The sequence below is a fragment of the Bos indicus genome, chromosome X, assembly GCF_029378745.1.
Source record: "Bos indicus isolate NIAB-ARS_2022 breed Sahiwal x Tharparkar chromosome X, NIAB-ARS_B.indTharparkar_mat_pri_1.0, whole genome shotgun sequence".
Taxonomy (NCBI): domain Eukaryota; kingdom Metazoa; phylum Chordata; class Mammalia; order Artiodactyla; family Bovidae; genus Bos; species Bos indicus.
The window spans coordinates 93,018,696-93,038,634 of NC_091789.1; the positions used below are offsets into that span (position 1 = coordinate 93,018,696).

Consider the following 19,939-nt stretch of genomic DNA (forward strand, 5'->3'; position numbering starts at 1 on the left):
GCAACTTGCCACCACATTCCACTTGCCCCCACACCCAGCTGCCTAACTATTTTTAAACATTGACAAAGTACCTTGCAATCATAAATCAAAGAAGATAAAAAAGCTTTATTTCTTTAAAAGATTTAGAGGGGACTTCCCTGGCAGTCCAGTGGTTAAGACGCCATGCTTCCACTGTAGGGTGTGTGGGTTCAATCCCTGGTGGCAGAATTAAGATCCCACATGCCATGCACGGCAGCCAAAAAACAACAACAAAAAAAGATTTTGCTTTGATTTCAAAAGTCCATTGTTGGTAACGAATAACTTTTTAAAGCCTCCTGTCCAACTTCTAACACACAAGTTATGCTAACACTATGCATATGTGCATCTTTATCGCCCAGTTTTCTGAACGCTCTATTGATCATAAGATTGTAAACACACACATTGGGTTCTCCCGTAGTTGCCGAACTTAGCCAATTAAATAAAAAAACAAAAGCTTTTCTCTTCAAGTTGCCTGTAGTCAAGGCATAAACGAGTTGATAATGATGGAATTGGAAAAATTAAAGGGCTATAGACATAGTGCATGCTATATTTTTGGAGTTTTTTTAATAAAAAAGCACTTTATTTTATTCAAATAAGCTCATCCTTTTATTCATAAGCTAAAGACTTCTGTCTTCTTTAATTATATCATTTTGGGGTACATTTCTGTAATAGAGACTATATAGTTTATTACATGTTGGGTTATACTATTACTGCAAGATCCCAAACAAAGACAATGCACCCATCACTAACCTGAGTGGAGATACTAAATTGAAGTACATATATTGCAAATCCAGCCACTATCAGAAAGAAGCATTCAGGGATGACCAAGTGCCCATACTTCAACCAAGCTTTTCATTTGTTCTACCCAGCACCCCAAACACCCATACACACACTTAAAATAACAATCTTTCTAGGATCAGAACGGATACAAAGACCAGCTTGTGTTTTCAGCAGTGGAGGCAGTGCTGGACATAGACTTAGAGTTTCCAAGCAAATTAAGGGAAATTTTTCCTATTTGGTGAAAGCAGACGACTCAGAGCTCAGCCTTGCTAAAATTGGGAGCACTATGTAAAATTAGCAACAGTCTTCTCCTGGGAATTCCTCTGTGGTCCAGTGGTTAGGACTCTGCACTTTCACTGCTGAGGGCCCAGGTTCAATCCCTGCCAGGGAATCCTGCTAGCCACTAAGTGCAGCAAAACAATAAATTAATTAATAAAAACATAAAAACAGTCCCATCTCTTTAAGCATGTGACTGACCAAGAGCAGTGAACTGGGGCCTCACTACTCCATCTATATCATCCATATCTATACCCTTATGAACCATGTACTTATTTATAGATATCCTATATATTTATAATGTGTGTAACTTAGCGACTAAACCACCAATCTATATTTATATTTTAATTTATATGTGTGCATGCATGCTCAGTCATGTCTGATTCTTTGAGACCCCGTGGACTGTAGCTCACTAGGCTCTGCTGTCCATGGTATTTTCCAGGCAAGATATTGGAGTGGGTTGCCATTTCTTCCTCCAAAGGAATCTTGCCCACTCATGGATTGAACCCATGTGTCCTGCGTCTCCTGCACTGGCAGGTGGATTCTTTACCACTGTGCCACCTGGGAAGCCCTTAACTTACGTATATAATGTAAAAATTGCAGATTTTAAAGTAGGTAACTGGCTATACTGCCTATGATGTATATTAAATAACACATCAATCATTGCAATCCTGTCCCGTCTGAGAAGGCCTAATGCTCCAAAACCATCACTTTGCACGTTGAATACTGGATAAAGTGTATTCTCTTACATACCTTATGTTAGGGCTTGTAACTGCTGTAAACTTGTTGCTGAAACTCGGCCTCTGTTCACCGGTGCCAAATAGGAACAGGGAGACAGAGTTTTGGGTGAAGTAGGCATTCTGAAGGAGATCAGCCCTGGGATTTCTTTGGAGGGAATGATGCTAAAGCTGAAACTCCAGTACTTTGGCCACCTCATGCGAAGAGTTGACTCATTGGAAAAGACTCTGATGCTGGGAGGGATTGGGGGCAGGAGGAGAAGGGGACGACAGAGGATGAGATGGCTGGATGGCATCACGGACTCGATGGACGTGAGTCTGGGTGAACTCCGGGAGTTTGTGATGGACAGGGAGGCCTGGCGTGCTGTGATTCATGGGGTCGCAAAGAGTCGGATACGACTGAGCGACTGAACTGAACTGAACTGAGGAAAGAATAGTTTTTTTTTATTGCTTTGCCAGGCAAAGGGGGCCACAGTGGGCTAATGCCCTGAAGACCCTGTGACCCAGCCTGGAGAGGGTAGTAAGGAGTTCTATAGTGTTCAAGGAGCAGGGCATGATCAGCTCGTGGACAGTTCTTGGATTAGTTGGCATCAAGGTAACATTTCAAGCATTATCAACCTTCTGGTTTCAGCCAGTCTAGGGCCTGTGTTCTTGCAGTTAGCAGTTTCCATCTGGTTGGAGGGCGGGGGGGCGGGGGGGGGGCGGTGTCTGCTTTCTGTAAAAACAACTTAGGAATGTGTATCAGGCCTTTATCTATATCCTTCAGGGAACTGGGAGTTCGGGTGATTCTGTTATGTGGCAGAATTACAGTCTACATTGTTACCAGTTCCTTAGCCCAACAGCTATCCTTTGTTTCTAAATCTTCACATTTCCCAATCATTGCCTCAAGTCAGCATTTTACTTCAAAAGACAAGGCCATAGAGGCTTGAACACAGTTTCAAACTTTGTACCAGTTTTGTCAGGAGTAAAGTTAGTGATTTTAGTACATCACATTCAAAAACTACAAGATATTGCTCTGTAATTCATAGTCTTGGGAGAGCCAGACACTGTGGCAGAACTTAATTTTATTAAAGTAACTTCTGAGAGTTTTTCTAAACCCATAGAACGGTTTCTATTTTGAGTACACTAGAGAATAAAGGGAGAAGGCAATGGTAACCCACTCTAGTACTCTTGCCTGGCAAATCCCATGGATGGAGGAGCCTGGTAGGCTGCAGTCCATGGGGTCGCTAAGAGTCGGACACGACTAAGCGACTTCACTTTCACTTTTCACTTTCATGCATTGGAGAAGGAAATGGCAAACCACTCCATTGTTCTTGCCTGGAGAATCCCAGGGACGGGGGAGCCTGGTGGGCTGCCGTCTAAGGGGTCGCAGAGTCGGACACGACTGAAGCGACTTAGCAGCAGCAGAGAATAAAGGGATGCAGAACCACTTGGTACACGCACTGAAAACCCTGAAAGTGACAGTCACTCAGTCGTGTCTGTGTGATCCCATTGACTATACAGTTCACGGCATTCTCCAGGCCAGAATACTGAAGTGAGTAGCCCTTCCCTTCTCCAAGGGATCTTCCCAACCCAGGGATCGAACCCAGCTCTCCCACATTGCAGGCGGATTCTTTACCAGTTGAGCCACCAGGGAAGCCGAGGAATACTGGAGTGGGTAGCCTATCCCTTCTCCAGCGGATCTTTCCTACTCAGGAATCGAACTGCGGTCTCCTGCATCACAGGCAGGTTCTTTACCAACTGAGCTACTTAGGGAAGCCCATGGAAAACCCTAGTGGGTGAGCTACAGAATTTACGATTGTATCACCCAGTGCAGCAGGCGTCCTGATGCGTGATCTTACTAACCCTCCAGCAGTAAACACCACCTTCTACCCTTCTACACTTGAGCAATCTGAACCTCTGGGGCGGTATTCGAACCCATCATCCGAAATCCTCAAAGCCGGCTTAAGCGGCTCGGCACACTGCTCTGGCATCCACTGCGCATGTCACGGAACGATGACCAATGGGAGCCCCGAGCGCGGGAGCGGAGGTGGGGCCATGTTATTCGCTGAACCCTTGCAGCTTCAAAGAATAGCAAGGACGAGAATCCGGTCATCGACCAATCAGAGCCCGTAGCGGTCCTGCTCTCCCCACCCGTAGGCCAATTGCCAGCTCCGGTGCATTGCGAGCGGCTACGAAATTAAATGGAGCGGGGCGGCGGGTGGGGGGGGTGGTGGTGGTGGTGACAGTAGTTAAGATGGCTGATATGAGAGAGGCTGAGGGTGGGAACCCAGAGAGAGGCTCGCCCAAAGTGGGTGAGAATCAGGAAATCTTGGGACTAGCAGGATTGCGACACTCCATTCTCCGTTAGGGAACGAGGCAGCCATCGTATCCCTCCCCCACAAGCAAAATGGTATGTTGCAAGACGGCCACCCTCTCCACAGTGGTACGATCCTGGACGGACTGCTCCATTTTGCGTTCCTCCCCTTTCCCGCAGTCGTCCATTCCAGACTGCCTCGCTAACCCCCCTGGGCTCACACTGTTAAGGTGTGGGCGGCCCTTGGGACCCACTGACCAGAAGGTGGACTCTCTTGAGAGTCTCACACAGACTCGGTTGTGGACCCTTCTGGTGTTACAGAGCGGGAAATAGACAGTTGGGGTCACAGATCAGGGTAGGGGTTAGGAAGGACCCATTTAGGGAAAGTTGGTGGTGATTCTGAGGCTGTGATCAGTGTAGGGACTAGGAGGGGACCTTTGGCTGCCTGGCTGGTCCGAGATGAGTAGCGCAAACCTAGAAGGGATGGAGAGAGCTGGCTGGCACCGTGTTTTCCCATGCAGGTGAGAGGAGTAGGGCAGGAAACGTGGTGGGTGGGACCTCCGAGGTTGATGGGGAAGAGCCCTAGAATAGTGTGACTGGGCCCACACAATGGATCTCCGACATGGGCTTTGCAGCACGGAAAAGTAGGGAAAGGGCAGAGAGAAGGTGGCCATGTTCTGGGTCTCTAAATATCCACCAATGGTGGTGGGACTTAAATGTCTAATGGAGGAGGGTGAGAAAAGGATTGGAGCAGGAATGGGGAGAATGCTAGGCTGAGGGAAGGATAGTGCCTTTATCCAAGTTATTCAGCCATTTCATGAAAACAAACAATGCATAATTATAACATGTTAAGCTCTGTCCTCGTCACTTGACATGAATTATCTCATTTAAATCTTCACAACAGTCTTAACTGCTATTGTTATCCACTTTATGGATGAGAGAACTAAGGCACTGAGAGGTTACCAGACTTTAAACAGTTGATAAAAAAAAAGATTAAAAAAATAAATAAATAAACAGCTGATAAGTGCCAGAGCCAGGTTATAAGGCTCGAGAATTTGGCTCTATCCACTGAGCAGTTCTTATCCCTACAGGCATCTCTGCTTTTCTGTGCACGCCCTTTCCTCAATCAACCCCAACCAGGACTAGAAATCAGCCCCTCTCCTAAAACATCCCTTTGGCTGTAGCATCAGTGAACAGTGTAGACATCTCTTTGGGAGGGCCTGGTTCTTGCACACTCGAAGCTGTTTTTCTTCTCTCCCCCCAGGCAGGGAGGTGAAGAGAGGAGGTGGGGGCAGTGAGTAGAGAGCAATAGGTCACAGCATAGGTAACTAGACCATAGAGTGATTATTCAACAGATACTGATTGAGCTTCTGCATGCAGGGTCTTGTGCTAGGTGGTAAGGATATAGCAATGAACAAGACAGACAAGAGTCTGGTTCCTGCCTGCCCTAGGAGTGTGTTTTGGGAATTGCTGGTAGGCAGACTTTGGTTATCACAATGATGCGGATGTTTTGGCATTAAACAGGCAGGGGCCTGAGATGCTGGGGGATAGCCCCACACCACCAAGACTTGTAACATCCATGAATGTCATTCTAAGGTGGTAAAAAGAGGCTTCCCAAAATGTTTCTTATGGAAAGGGTGCATTGTATCCAAGGGTTGGGAACTGCTGTTTCCTTAAGCTAGTCCCAGGAAACACCCCTCAGTCAAGGGTAGGGAGGACCACAAGGGGCAGGAAGGAAAGGGGAGAATAAGGACCAGGGTGTGGAAGAAAACCCTCATGTCTTTTCACTGACAGTGTCTTATTACCTACTCAGGACTTAGGCATGGCAATGGGGATCTTTAAGCAATATTGGATCCCCCCGCTCCCCCTGCCTTGAGACTTCCCTGGCGGTTCAGTGGTTAAGACTTCACTTTCCAGTGCAGGGGGTGCAAGTTCAATCCTTGGTTGGGGAGCTAAGATTCCACATGCCTCTTGGCCAAAAAAACCAAAACGTAAAAAACAGAGGCAATATTGTAACAAATTCAAAAAGACTTAAAATGGTCCACATTAAAAAAAAAACTTTAGAAAAAAGCAATATCCCCTCAAAATAAAGTAAAATATGCACAAGATATAAACAGGAAATATCTCTTCATATGGTGATCCCTGGGAGTTTGACAGAGTTTGGGGTTGATGGGAGAGCATCAGGTGGGTGCAAGTCATTGGGCTTATCATGGTTCTTGGGGGTTCCTGGGTATTCACTGGATTACTGAGAAGTAAGTTAGAACGTCTGCTTCCTGCTGCAGTAGACTGACTTGTGTGGTAAGTATTCAATCCACTTTCCTGCTGGGAACAACTGGAAAAGCTTGATTAGGGTTTTTGGGGTTTTTTAAATCTATTTGAAGTCCCAGGTGAGCAAATTACCTTTGAGGTCATCACCTCACCAAATACTGTCATCCAGTGCAGAGAAGCAAGTGTCGAAGGGAACACATAACAGTAAACTAAACCAGCTCCAAATTATTAATGCAGGTCAACAGAGCAATTCAATAATCTGAAAAAGATTTAAAATGATCATAAAATGATTAATGAATCACTGTATTCCAGGCTGAGGAAACTCATTGTATCAGGGACAAAAATAATAAAAATAAATCTACTTAGGTTTTTTATTTGGAGAAAAATACAAATTTTAAACTTGTCTGCTCCTTAGAAGTAAGAACATGAAATATACAACTTTTACATGTTAATTTACAAAATCACCAGCAAATGTAGCAGAGGTTTAAAACCCCCTGAAATAGACGTAAAGGGGATAGATCTAGGAGCAGAGAAAGAAGGAAAACAAAAGACCAAAGTAGCAGAAGAATTTCATCCTAGGCCCCATGTGGCATTTTAGAGTTTAGGAACCATTTCTCACAAAACTGGCCTCAGCTTCAACTCTCACAAGCTGTGTGACCTCGGGCAACTTAGCAAAGCTACTCTGGGCCACTGCTTCCCTATCAGTAAAATGTAAACAGTTGAAGCTCTCACCTCCTTGGGTCGTCTGTGCATGTGAAATAAGTACATAAGTGTGAGGCACTTAGAAAAATATCAGAAAACACTAAATCAAATTAGATATGAATCCCTCACTCATTCCTTCAAGAAACATTTATTGAGTGTCTAGTTTGTGCCTGGCACACAGTGAGAGCTCAACAAACAATGTCAACATGAATGAATGCAGTGACTTTCTAAGGAAAAAACAGGTGCTTGCCCTAGTGAACAGGCTGGAAGGGACTCCAGACCAGGAGGTATGAAACTGCCCAGTGACTTGGAAGCACCATATGCTGGTTGGTGAGCAGAGAAAGGAGGGAGGGAGGTTGGAATTGCCACACCAGAAGTGGCTTTGATGGTGCTTCCCTGGCGGCTCAGACAGTAAAGAATCCACCTGCAATGCAGGAGACCCAGGTTTGATCCCTGGATTGGGAATATCCCCTGGAGAAGAGAATGGCTACCCACTCCAGTATTCTTGCCTGGAGAATTCCATGGATAGAGGAGCCTGGCGGGCTACACAGTCCATGGATGGGGTCGCAGAGTTGGACACGACTGAGCAACTAACACAAGTGGGTTTGAGCCTTGGCTTAGGAGAGAAGCTTGGCACCTGCAGGCATGGGAGCCATACAGGTTTCCAGGTAGGACTGTGGGTCCCAAGTTGACATGTGCTGTTTTCCTCCAGGTACATGGGAATGCCAGACACAACCCAGATATGCTCAGCTCCCCTCAAGCTGCTGTATGTGTACCTGAAAACTTCACATCTCCAAATGGGAAATAGGTCCAGGGAGGGGTGGGGACTGAGCTGCCATTCTCTTGGGGAAACAGTCTGTCAAAGTTCGAGCTATGCAAGCCCTACAATGCCCCAATTCCCCTCCTGAGAGTATGCTTGCCTATTTGGAACAGGAGATGCATATAGGAGCAAATAAGGCAGCATCGCTGCCAACCATGAAAGCCAGAAACAGCTCAGATATCTGTTAACAGGAGAATATGAATAAACAAATTGTCTAGTAACACAATGCAGGCTTCCCTGGTGGCTCAGCGATAAAGAATCTGCCTGCAATGTCTCCCGCAATGCAGGAGACACAGGAGATGCTAGTTTGATCCCTGCGGGAGTTGGGAAGATCCCCTGGAGGAGGGCATGGCAACCCACTCCAGTATTCTTGCCTGGAGAATCCCATGGACAGAGGAGCCTGGCAGGCTACAGTCCAAGTGGTCACAAAGAGTCAGACACAACTGAAGCGACTTAGCACGCACACGCACACATAGTAACACAATAGAATGCTATATAGCAGTAACAACTACTGCTACAGGCAAATATGAATCTTAGTAACAGAGCAGGCTGTGGAGCATCTTGATGAACAGTGCACACTAACCAACCTGCCTGGCATGCTAGCTCAGAGCTACTGGGGAAATCATTTAACCACTCTGGGCCTCAGTTTCCCTCCATCAAATGGTAAAAATAGTGAGTGTCCCCCAGGCCAATAGGAGGATTTATATGAGTCAATATTTTCAAAGAGGTCAGAAGAGTGCCTGGCACACATGTTCAGGCTACATGAATGTTTGTTAGATAAAAATAGAATGTTGAGGGACTTCCCTGGTGGTCCAGTGGTTAAGAATCTGCCTTCCAATGCAGGAGATGCGAGTTTGATCCCTGGTTGAGGAACTCAGATCTGACATGCCAAGGGGCAACTAAGCACTCGCATCACAAGAGAATCCCAAACACCACAAGGAGAAACCCTTGCACTGCAACAAGAGAAACCCTTGTACTGCAAAGAGCCTAAATAAGTAAATAAAACATAGAATATTGAGCGGGGGAAAAGACAAGACTCCAAAGATTACACACTTTCAAAAGTTCAGAAGCAAGAGCAACTAAATGAGATGGTGTGGTAGGGATGGGGAAGTTGAGCCAGGTGTGAGCAAGTTGGGGTCTCAGGAGACAGGTGGGGTCCCAGGTGCTTGCTGTGTAATTAAAGGACAATCTTTACTGCAATAACCCTTCAGCACCAGAGCCTTGGACCTTGGGCCCAGAGTAACTGGATGCTTTGGGGAGGAAGAAGGCCACTCAGCCCATGACTGCCCACCGTGGCACTGCAGAAATGCTGTAGTGGCCTATCCCTCTCTGCCAGCCAACCAGAGGGAGGAGGGTCCAAACAAGTCAGAGGGAGATGGGCCCCAGAGAGTAAGAAAGGAGGACAAAAGCTGGTCCAAAAGATGGATCTAACCAGTCAAATGGAGGAGGGCCCCAGTCTAAGGGAGGAGGCCAGGCCTACCGAGGGGCCCCTAGAGGACTTGTTTCCCTTGTGGTTTTTTGCACTTCCTGTTCCCCCGCTCACTGCGGAAGTTCCTCTTCTTACCCTGCACTCAGAGCCCAGCCGGAGAGGACAAGGGCAGGAGGCACCATGAGTGGGGGCCCTTCGGGAGGCAGGCCTGGGGGCCGCGGAGGACAAGGGGTTCAGCAGAACATCCCGTCCACCCTCCTCCAGGACCATGAGAACCAACAACTCTTTGAGATGCTCGGACGGAAGTGCTGGGTGAGCTGGGAATCTTCTGGCCCTTCCTGTCTCCCTCTCCTCCTCTTCTCCTCCTCTTCGTCCTCTTCATCTTCCCCATCCTCTCCCTCTCCTCCTTTCCTCCCCTTCCTCTCTCCTCATCTTTCCCATCTTCCTCTCCTTCTCCTCCTCTTCCTCTCCATCATCTCCTTTCAGAATCCACTTAACCCCATTCACCAATCCCAGGAAGAACTCAATGTTCATTCACTTTCCCTCTGGTTGTGGCTCTTCCTTTGGAGCCATGATGGCCATGGGCAAGAAAGGACCAGGTCTGGTTCCCAGACCCTCTGGCTGCCCCTGACCGGATTCCAACGAGTCCTACTCTCCCCTCCCAGACGCTGGCCACTGCGGTTGTTCAGCTGTACCTGGCGCTGCCCCCTGGAGCCGAGCACTGGACCAAGGGACACTGTGGGGCTGTGTGCTTCGTGAAGGATAACCCCAAGAAGTCTTACTTCATCCGCCTTTATGGCCTTCAGGTGATCCCTGCCCCCCCCCCCCCACTGGACAGACAACCCAGTTTTCAACCCATAAACCTAGATCTGTGTCCATAACCCTGAGCCCTCAGACAGATCAGTGAAGCCCCTGAGCCCTAGAACCAAAGACTTTATCCAGATGCCAGCCTCTGGTTTGTCTTTCTAAGCCTGTGATGACTGACCCCAGAGTCTTTGTGTCAAGGTCTATAACCCCCAATATTAGTATACCCCCTAAATCTAATCTGTTCCACAAACTCCATACACACACACACACACACACACACACTATATTTTTACCTGAACCTCATATCTATTTGAAACTCCACATTTTAGGTCTCAGAAACCTCCCATCAGTACTCCTGAACTCCAGAATTTTGCCTAGCTTTTAAGTCATAAATATATTCCACAAATCCCAAACCTAAGTATGCCATTGAATCTTCAACCCCAAATCTGTCCTTTTAAGCCCACAGCATTGGATCCCAGAATTCCTATATGAAAACTCCTAATCACCTAAATATTGAGGTAGCTCTTAAGTCAAAAACCTATTCCACAAACCCTTAACCTAAATTTTCCAAGCATAAACCCCAAAGTCATCCCACTAAACCGATAAAGATAGATCCAGTAGAACCACATCAAGATCCCAGGGTCATCAAATATTGACCAAACTCCTAATTCATAACTCTGCTCTACAAACCTGAAATTGGCTCAACTGCCTCCAAAAAAACCTTCCCAAGTCTGTGTGTCTGAACCTCAAATCTCAATCCCAACTCCTAATACTGGAACCCTACCTGCTCTAATGAAGGCCCCCATATAAGGGGGGGATTTGGGACAGATTCTCTGAATGGACTCAGTTTCCTAGAACTAGAGTCCAAAATCCTCAAATTCAAGTCCCCTTATTCCACATCTGGACCCCAAATCCAAGTTTCTCACTGAAGGGTCTGACTCCCATTCTGTACCCCAGTCCTCCACTTCTGACTTCTAGATTCCCAACTCTCCAGTTCTGAGCTGGAAATCTCCAAATCAAATTTTGGGGCCCCAGATTTGTATACCATGCTCCCTATCTGGAAAACAGAGGCCCTCCACCCAGGGCATGCCTCGGTGTCAGTGTGCTCCCCCCTCTCCAGGCTGGCCGGCTGCTGTGGGAACAGGAGCTGTACTCACAGCTGGTCTACTCTGCTCCCACCCCCTTTTTCCACACCTTTGCTGGAGATGTAAGTGACCACCTAAACCCTGGGCCTCAGTTGGGGTGCAAGGAGGAGTGGGGAAAGGTGTGGGGAGGTCTGGAAGGCAGCTGACCCCCCAGGCATGTGCAGGACTGCCAAGCGGGGCTGAACTTTGCAAACGAGGGCGAGGCCGAGGCCTTCCGGAACCTGGTGCAGGAGAAGATACAAAAACGGAATCAGAGGCAAAGCGGGGGTAAGGAGGCCTTGGGGAAGGGAAAGAGGTTGAGCAGAAGTGAGGGCAAGAGTGGGGAGCTGGAAAAGCCCCTCTCCTGATTCTGATTTCCTGTCTCTCCACAGACAGGCGCCAGCTCCCGCCTCCACCAGTGCCAGTCAGTGAAGGTGAGTCCTCTAGTGCAAGGAGGAGTAATAAGGGGCTAGCGCAGAAAACTGAGGCAGGGTTGTGATAGTTCTCTATTCATTCTATCTTCCCAGAGAGAAGAGGAGGACTCCCACCCCTGCCCCCTCACCCAGGTGGAGACCAAGGGGGTGAGTGCTGAATATTCCCTGTGTCTCTGGGTGGGCAGGTGTCACCAGCCCCAGAGACACTGGACTGGCTGCTGGGCCTGTGGGGAAAATGGGTGACTGGGCCATTGACCCATTTACCTACCAACCAGAGCATAAGAGTTAGAGACAGGAAGGTGGTTGGGAGAATCAGTGTGTTAGATGGTCATGGAAGGAGTGGGAGAGTGAATAGATACACAGGTGGGGCGTGGGTAGATAAATGAGTAGATGGGTGGGTGCAGTGATAAATAGGTGAATGAATAGGTGGATAGATGTGTGGGTGGATGGATTGGTGGTGGACAGATGGTTAAATGGGGGCATGAATTGATGGAAGGATGTAGATGTACAGGTGGGTGTATAGATGTAGGTGAATGGGTATGTGGGTGAATGGATGAATAGATGGATGGATGATTGAGTAAATTAATGAATGAGTGATGGAATGAATTCAACAGTGAATAAATGAATAAGTGACTAAATTTCAATCAATGGAGAAAGCAATGATTGAATGAGTGAATGAATAATTTAACAAATTAGTCAATGAGCCAGTGAATAGATAAGTCAATACTTAAGTGTGAGTAAATTAATTAATGAATCAGTGAATGTATGGATGGTGTGCAGGACCTACCCACCCACTTCTCCATAAAACCTACTTGGACCCCTCACCCACTCCTTCCATGACCATCTAACACACTGATTCCCCCAACCGTCTTCCTGTCTCTAACTCTTATGCTCTGGTTGGTAGGTAAATAGGTCAATGGCCCAGTCACCCATTTTCCCCACAGGCCCAGCAGCCAGCCCAGTGTCTCTGGGGCTGGTGACAGTGGACATCCAGAACCCAGACATCACGAATTCACGATACCGTTCGCTCCCAGCACCTGGGCCTAGCCCAAGTGATAAGAAACGCTCAGGGAAGAAAAAGATCAGCAAGTCTGATATTGGTGCACCCAGTGGATTCAAGTGAGAACCTCTCTCCAGTGGGCCCATGGATCCTGGGGGTGGGGGAGCAGAGATCAGGTGGATAGGAGGAGAGCTGAGTGAATGGAAGGATGGAAAAATGGATGGGTAGGTGAGAGATTAGGCAGATGAGTGGATGGGTGGGGGGGCGGGCGGGGGGAGTGCAAAGCCAGGACTAGGGAGAGATACCAAAGGCATCAAGATTGCAAATTTTACACAGGCAGTCACTCTCCACCACATCACCCAACTATAATCCAGGACTCCAAGAGTGAGTGCCTCTTTAAATTTTGCTCCCTAGGCATTCCACTCAACCTAGTCCCTCCCTGGTTAGGCTGGTGGGTGAATGGATGGATGGGTAGATATATAGATGGATGAATGAATGGTTGGGTTGGAGAACGAACGGATGGGTAAATGGGAAGTGGGTAGGTAGATGGGTGGGTGAGTGGATGAGTATGTGGACAGAATGATATACAGGCCAATGGGTTCATATACAAGGTGGATGGGGATGGACAGGTTGCCACATATGTGGATGAAGGACAATTCAGTGGCTACATAGAAGTGTGTGATTGAATGGGTAGTCAAGTGAGTGAATGAATGGAAAGATGGGCATATGGGTAGATGGATGGGTGGATGGATAAGTATGGGTTAAGACAGACTGGTGGACAGATGGGTAAATAAATGTGTGTGGACAGATAAATGGGGAGACAAATTTATATAGATCAGTGGTCTGACAGGTGAATGTGAACAGCTAGGTGGACAAATAGATGGGTGGATGGGTGGTGGAAAGAGGGATGGGCAGACAGATAGGCACCACAAACTGTGAACCCTCTTTAGTTCCATAACTACTATTCTCACTCATTTATTCACTTAAGACTCATTCATTAATTCTGGCTCCTGAGAGTCCCTCTGGGCAGGGGAGGGCAAGAGAGCTTCACTAGGAAGGGAGGGAAGGAACAGCCATGGCGATTCACTGGGGTCTCCTCACCTCCCTCAGACATGTCAGCCACGTGGGGTGGGACCCCCAGAATGGATTTGACGTGAGTAACTCCAGAGTCCCCTGGACTCCACTCAACTCCTGCCTACCCTTCCATAGTCCAGAGCTCCAGATCTACCCCCAGACCCCATCCTTCCCACCCTCCTCTCAGATCCCTCTCTGGGGTGGACCCCATGATAATCTGTGCCCCTCCCCTCCCCACCTTATTCCCCGACCCTTGCCGGGGCCTTTTTCCTCCTGGGAAGGTGAACAACCTGGACCCAGATCTGCGGAGCCTGTTCTCAAGGGCAGGAATCAGTGATGCCCAGCTCACCGATGCTGAGACCTCCAAATTTATCTATGACTTCATTGAGAACCAGGGTGGGATGGAAGCTGTACGGAAGGAGATGAGGCGCCAGGGTGAGCCCCCCGCTTTCTGGATCACCTCTTCTTCTCCAACCCTGGTAGCTGATTTCTAAGAGATACCTTGCAGGCTCTCAGTCCTCATAGAAACCCCTATACTGCTTGAATCAGGAGTTGGTCGGTTGGGGTACCCATTTTACAAGTGAGTAAAACTGAGGCTCTGAAGAAAACTATAATAATAGCTATGTGTTGTCTTTCCCCTCAGAGCCACTTCCACCGCCCCCACCGCCATCCCGAGGAGGGAACCAGCCCCCCCGGCCCCCAACTGTGGGGAGTAACAAGGGTCGCTCTGGCCCTCTGCCCCCTGTACCTTCGGGAGGTGCTCCTCCCCCACCAACTCCCCGGGGACCCCCACCCCCGGGCCGAGGGGGCCCTCCGCCACCACCCCCTCCAGCCACTGGACGCTCTGTGCCACCGCCCCCTCCACCCCCTGGAGCTGGGGGTGGACCACCCATGCCTCCGCCACCACCGCCGCCGCCGCCGCCGCCACCACCCAGCTCTGGGGATGGACCAATCCCTCCCCCAACCCCTCCTTCTCTGGGGCTTGTGGGGGGCCCCGCCCCTGGTGGGGGTCGGGGGGCACTTCTGGATCAAATCCGGCAGGGAATTCAGCTGAACAAGGTGAGGACCAGTGTGATGGAGGATTGAGGAACTGGGACTCTGGGGTGTGCTGTGCAAGTGAGGATGGTAGGGGGCTGGGGCTGAGAGTGATGGGGGTCCCACGATTTGGGGGTTCACTGATAGAGTTGGGAGGCTGGTGGGGAGAGGTGAGTTTCAAGGCAACTATAGTATGTGGAAGGAGAAAGAATGATGAAGGGGTGGGGAGAAGTGCTCCTCTCACAGGCCCTGAGCCCTCTGTGCTGGATCCTGCTTGCTGCAGACCCCTGGGGCCCCAGAGAGCTCAGCGCTGCAGCCACCACCTCAGAGCTCAGAGGGGCTGGTGGGTGCCCTGATGCACGTGATGCAGAAGAGAAGCAAAGCCATCCATTCCTCTGGTGAGAGTGCACCCTCCCCGTGAGCCTGCCATTCAGAGCCCATCCTGCCAGGACCTGTGGCTCTGGTTCCCAGCTAGTGTTGACCTAAAAACACCCCCAACAGCCTCCAGCAATTAGGCCCATCTGTTGATGTGAGAATGAACATGAATCTGTAGCAGTCTCTTTTTTGACAGTGTTAACTGTCATTATGTAACAGTAATATGATTAACTCTCTTTGACAGTGATATTAACATTAATCCCATATGTTCAATAGTATTAACATTAGCCCACTATGTGATGATAATATTACAAAGAACCCTTTCTTTGACACTAATATTAACTCTAATGTCATGTGTCAAAAGATTAACTCATTAAGTGACAATATTATAACTAATTCAATCTTTTACAATAGTGTTAAAGTTAGTCCCTTAATGTATCAACAACATTGTCATTAGGGCTTCCCAGGTGGCTCAGTGATAAAGAATCTGCCTGCCAATGCAGAAGATGCAGGGCACGTGGGTTCGATCCCTGGATCAGGAGGAGCCCCTGGAGGAGGAAATGGCAACCCACTCCAGTATTCTTGCCTGGGAAATCCTACGGACAGAGGAGCCTGGTGTGCTACAGTCCAAAGGGTCGCAAAGAGTTGGACACGACTGAGCAGAGCAGAGAAAGAGAGAGTATTAGCCTCAACCTACTGTGTGACAATAATATAATTAAAGTTCAGCTTTGACAATAATACTGACATCAACCCAGGAGTCTGTTCACAGATCAACAGGAATCCATTATATGACAGAATTATAACAAACCTCATCTTTTGACCATGACATCACTAACCCCATTCTGTGTCAACAATGTTAACATTAACACACTATGAAAAAACAACATTGTAACTTCCTCCACCTTTGCTAATATCTAAATCAGCTCCACTGAGTGACAAGCCTGTTAACAGTAACCCTTTGTGTGACAATAATATCCCAACTAACCACACATTTTTTATAATAATATTAACCTCGCCTGCAACTAGAACCTAGACCCCAGCTATAGTCCCTATCTTGCCCCTAACTCTCCTTCCTCTTAAGAGGTCTCTTTATCCAACACACAAACCTCAGATATAACTTCCAAGTGGGAGATCTCAGCCCCCAGGGTTTAGTAATCCCAACCTCCCAGACCCTAGTAACTCCTCTCTCCAGGGCCTTTGAACCCTCCTACCCATCCTGAGTTCCACTCTTTCTCTCTCCCTCCAGACGAAGGGGAGGACCAGGCCGGGGATGATGATGATGATGATGAATGGGACGACTGAATCACCACCACCTCTGCTGTTCTGTGCTGGGCTCCCCTGGCAGCCCTCCTCGCCACCCTCCACTTAACTTCCAGGCCCCCAAGCCCCTTTTCTTTCCCACCCACCCCTCCAATACTGTTATCTCTGACTGGCCTCCTCCCACACACACTCACCCTAGCAATAGCCAGGGACCTTTTTATATAAAATGTCTCAGTTCTCCTCATTCAAGGATTTTTAAACAAAAATAAAATAACTGTCTTTTTGTTTCTTTAAATCTCAGTTTCTTTACCTACCAAATGTGAGAATTTGGGGTCATTTTTCCCCCAAAGTCCCTTTTATTCCCATTTCATTTGTTTAGCCGTACATATGTATATTTACTCATTCATTTGTTCCCTTAGTCATTTAGTCTGTATTTCTTTGTTTCCTTCTGCCCTTCCTTCTTTCCACAGATATTTATTACCAGGCACTACTTTGGGGGCTAGGGATAAAGCAATGGGAAACAAACAACAAAAAGTCTTGGTCTTGTGAGGTCAACATTCTAGGGCAGGAGATAGACAAGAAACAAGGAATTAAATAAAAACAGAGTTACAGATCGTGGTAAGAGCTATGTTGTGCTGAGGGGAAGTGATGATAAGATGGAGAGTTCAGGGAAAGCTACTTGGAGGAGGTGACAGTTATGCTGGACCTAAAGAGAAAGGAATCAACCATGTGAATATTTAGAGGGAAGGGCCTTCCAGGCAGAGGGAACAGCCAATGCAAAGGCCCTGAGGTGGGCAAAAGCTTGGTGTGAGGCTGAATGTGGTGAATGAGTGAGAGAGTTATTTGTACACTTATTAAAAAAAAAGTGCAATCAACACAGTATTAGATCAAGAGAGCACTCAATGATCAGACTTCCCACTCTCCATGCACACAACACCCACACTAGGATCCTGCTGGGCAGGATCCCCCTCTCAATGCTAAAATTTGAGTCTGCCCAGTTCCCAGTGCAATCTAAGTCCTGGCCAATGGCAATGAAAGAGGCAAAGATTTAATAATCACATAGATCTGCTCTAGATCCCAGGCAAGATGCCTCACCTCTGAGCCTCAGTTTCCTCATCTATACAATGGGGGTTGTATAGATATGTAACCTATTTCCAACTGGGATCCTACTGGGTCACCCTCCTCCTCTAGAACTTGCTCTCCAGAGGGGGAAAAAGGCACAACTCAAAACTGTCCCTGGTGTTCAAACCTGTTTTCAAGGGGGTAATTAGAAACTCTTGTACATCAAAGCCTAGAATAGAGGGGCCTACCCCTTCCCATTTCTGAAACCTGGTGGATACAAGATCTCAGGTTTCCTACCTTCAGAGGAGGAAGAGAGCAGGGAGGAAAATAAAGGTGAGGGGGAATTCAAAGGGGGCAGACTTCTTCCATCTGCAAGATCAGTGCAAGAATTTCTGAACCATCCAAGGGCAGCTTAAGGGGTTAGAAGAGGGTGGAGGTGTAAGGAGTAGGAGCTGGCTTTGCCCCTTAAGAATTTCCCTGCAGCCATGGAAGCTGGAGGAGGAGGGAGTCCTGGGTTCCCTTTAATTCTTTCATTATTCTTCATCCTTTACTCCACTTCCCGCCCCACCCTGGTCGGGTTCCCATGGCAAGCACTGAGTCTAGGAAGGGCCTGTCATATCACTTCTACCCCCGCCAAACCCAGAATTCTATAACCCTTTGGGCAGGTTTGTCCTGGAAAAGACCTTACATCACACAACCTCTGAATCCCCAGGAGCATTGGCTAGAGCAAGCACAAATCTGGGGTAAAAGAGTTGACTATGGGGAAGTTGCTTGAGCTCCCTGGGCCTCAGTTTCTTCAGTCTTTAAAATGAAGATACAAATGCTTACCTCACGGGGTTGTGATAAGAATGAAAGTAGATAGTATGTGCAAAGTTCCTGGCTCCTTGTAGGCATTTATAAACATGAGATGCTGTTTCTGCTGTTGTTACTATTGTTATTATTGGGTATCGCTGATCCTGAGTCATCACTGATTATAAAATGCACCATTATTCTATATCACTTAAAAAGACCAAAAGAAAGTACTTCCAGTTAACTTATGACCCATCAGTGCTTTTAAGACAGTCTGATTTTGGATATGTTAAACAATTAAGTGCTTCTAGGGCCCTGGCTGACAATGTTGTTTCTTAACCTGGATTCCAATTCCACATGTATGTTCATTTGTGAAACTCATTACACGGGGTCACCACCCATGGTCTCCTTGTTTTTCTGTATGTGTGGCACACTCCATTGTGAGGTTTATATTAAAAGCCAGTCAAACTTGTGCAGTTTGGAAAGGATAAAATCTTGTATTGGCCCTGCACTGGGAGATGTAGTCTACAGTAGAGTATGCACTAAATTAATGCTGAGTGAACAGATGAACGGCTGGGTGTAGGACACAGTAATAATAGGGTCGTTTCTTACTTTGAGGTCTCCTAAAAAGGTGCTAGCCCAGAAAGATTCATTTTCCAGATGAGCAAGAGATACCTACCCCAAGGTCACTCAACCAAGGTTTTACAGATGAAGAAACTGCCTAAGGTCCCACACTTTAGTGAAGGGTTGAGCTTGGATTGTGCCCAGGTATTTGGGCTCTAAAATCCAAGCCTTTACCCACTATACTATCCTATTTGGGGAAGACTGAGGGATGGTCCCCAACACCTGTAAACCACTACATCTTCCCCAGATTCAGGCAGAAAGAGGTCATGCCAAAAAAAAAAAAAAGAAAAGAAAAAGAAAGAGCTCATGCCTTAAACTACTTTTGTGGGTTGGACAGGCCTCCTGGCTCCTAGGAGTGGGAAGGTCCTGCCTGCCTGGGGAGACTGAGGTCATGTGAGGACCAGCATTTGACTGTTCTAGAAGTAATAACGGAGAGAAGAATTCACGGTGAGACTTCCACTGTTAACTGTTCCACCCATGGCAAGCAGGGGCTAATGGAACTTCATCCTGACCAGTCATTTCTCCAGCTGGCTCACAGTTAGACTGGCAGGCACAGAATAACTATTTGGTTGACTACATAAAGCATGGAGCGACAGGGAGAGGGGCAATTTGAGGAACTGACAGTGTGGTTTATTGACACTGTGAGCTACTTAAAATCTAACTGAATTACAGCCTGCTTGGGACGGGCTGGGGCTGATGACCTGATGGTGCAAAAGAGAGGCAGCCTCCTGAAGGACTTACAGGTTGACTGACTGATGACCTGTGCTGTTGCTGCCTGCCTGGGTAGCCAGATGTTGTGAAGGGCTGACTATTGCTAGGAATCACACCTGGCCAGAGAGCGCGTTTGGATGTTACACTGTCTGGGGATGTGTAAAGGAGATCTGCTCAGTTGCTCAGTCGTGTCCTACTCTTTGTGACCCCATGAACTGCAGCCCACCAGACTCCTCTGTCCATGGAATTTTTCAGGCAAGAATACTAGAGTTGGTTGTCATTTCCTACTCCAGAGGATCTCCCCAACCCAGGGATCAA

General features: G+C 47.7%; 1 protein-coding gene and 1 non-coding gene across 2 annotated transcripts; both read left to right on the top strand.

The window, feature by feature from the left end:
• Positions 1–1,117: 1,117 nt before the first annotated feature.
• TRNAE-UUC (transfer RNA glutamic acid (anticodon UUC)) lies at positions 1,118–1,190 on the top strand. Its single transcript has one exon. It is a non-coding gene; the product is annotated as a tRNA-Glu (tRNA).
• An 8,266-nt stretch (positions 1,191–9,456) lies between these two features.
• Positions 9,457–16,730, top strand: WAS (WASP actin nucleation promoting factor). The gene is made up of 12 exons (XM_070783903.1): positions 9,457–9,638; positions 9,992–10,132; positions 11,254–11,340; positions 11,443–11,545; positions 11,650–11,691; positions 11,785–11,838; positions 12,636–12,810; positions 13,802–13,844; positions 14,047–14,200; positions 14,409–14,824; positions 15,084–15,198; positions 16,422–16,730. Exons 1-12 carry the CDS (start codon positions 9,507–9,509, stop codon positions 16,475–16,477), a joined length of 1,518 nt encoding a protein of 505 aa, XP_070640004.1. The 5' UTR covers positions 9,457–9,506; the 3' UTR covers positions 16,478–16,730.
• Positions 16,731–19,939: the final 3,209 nt, after the last annotated feature.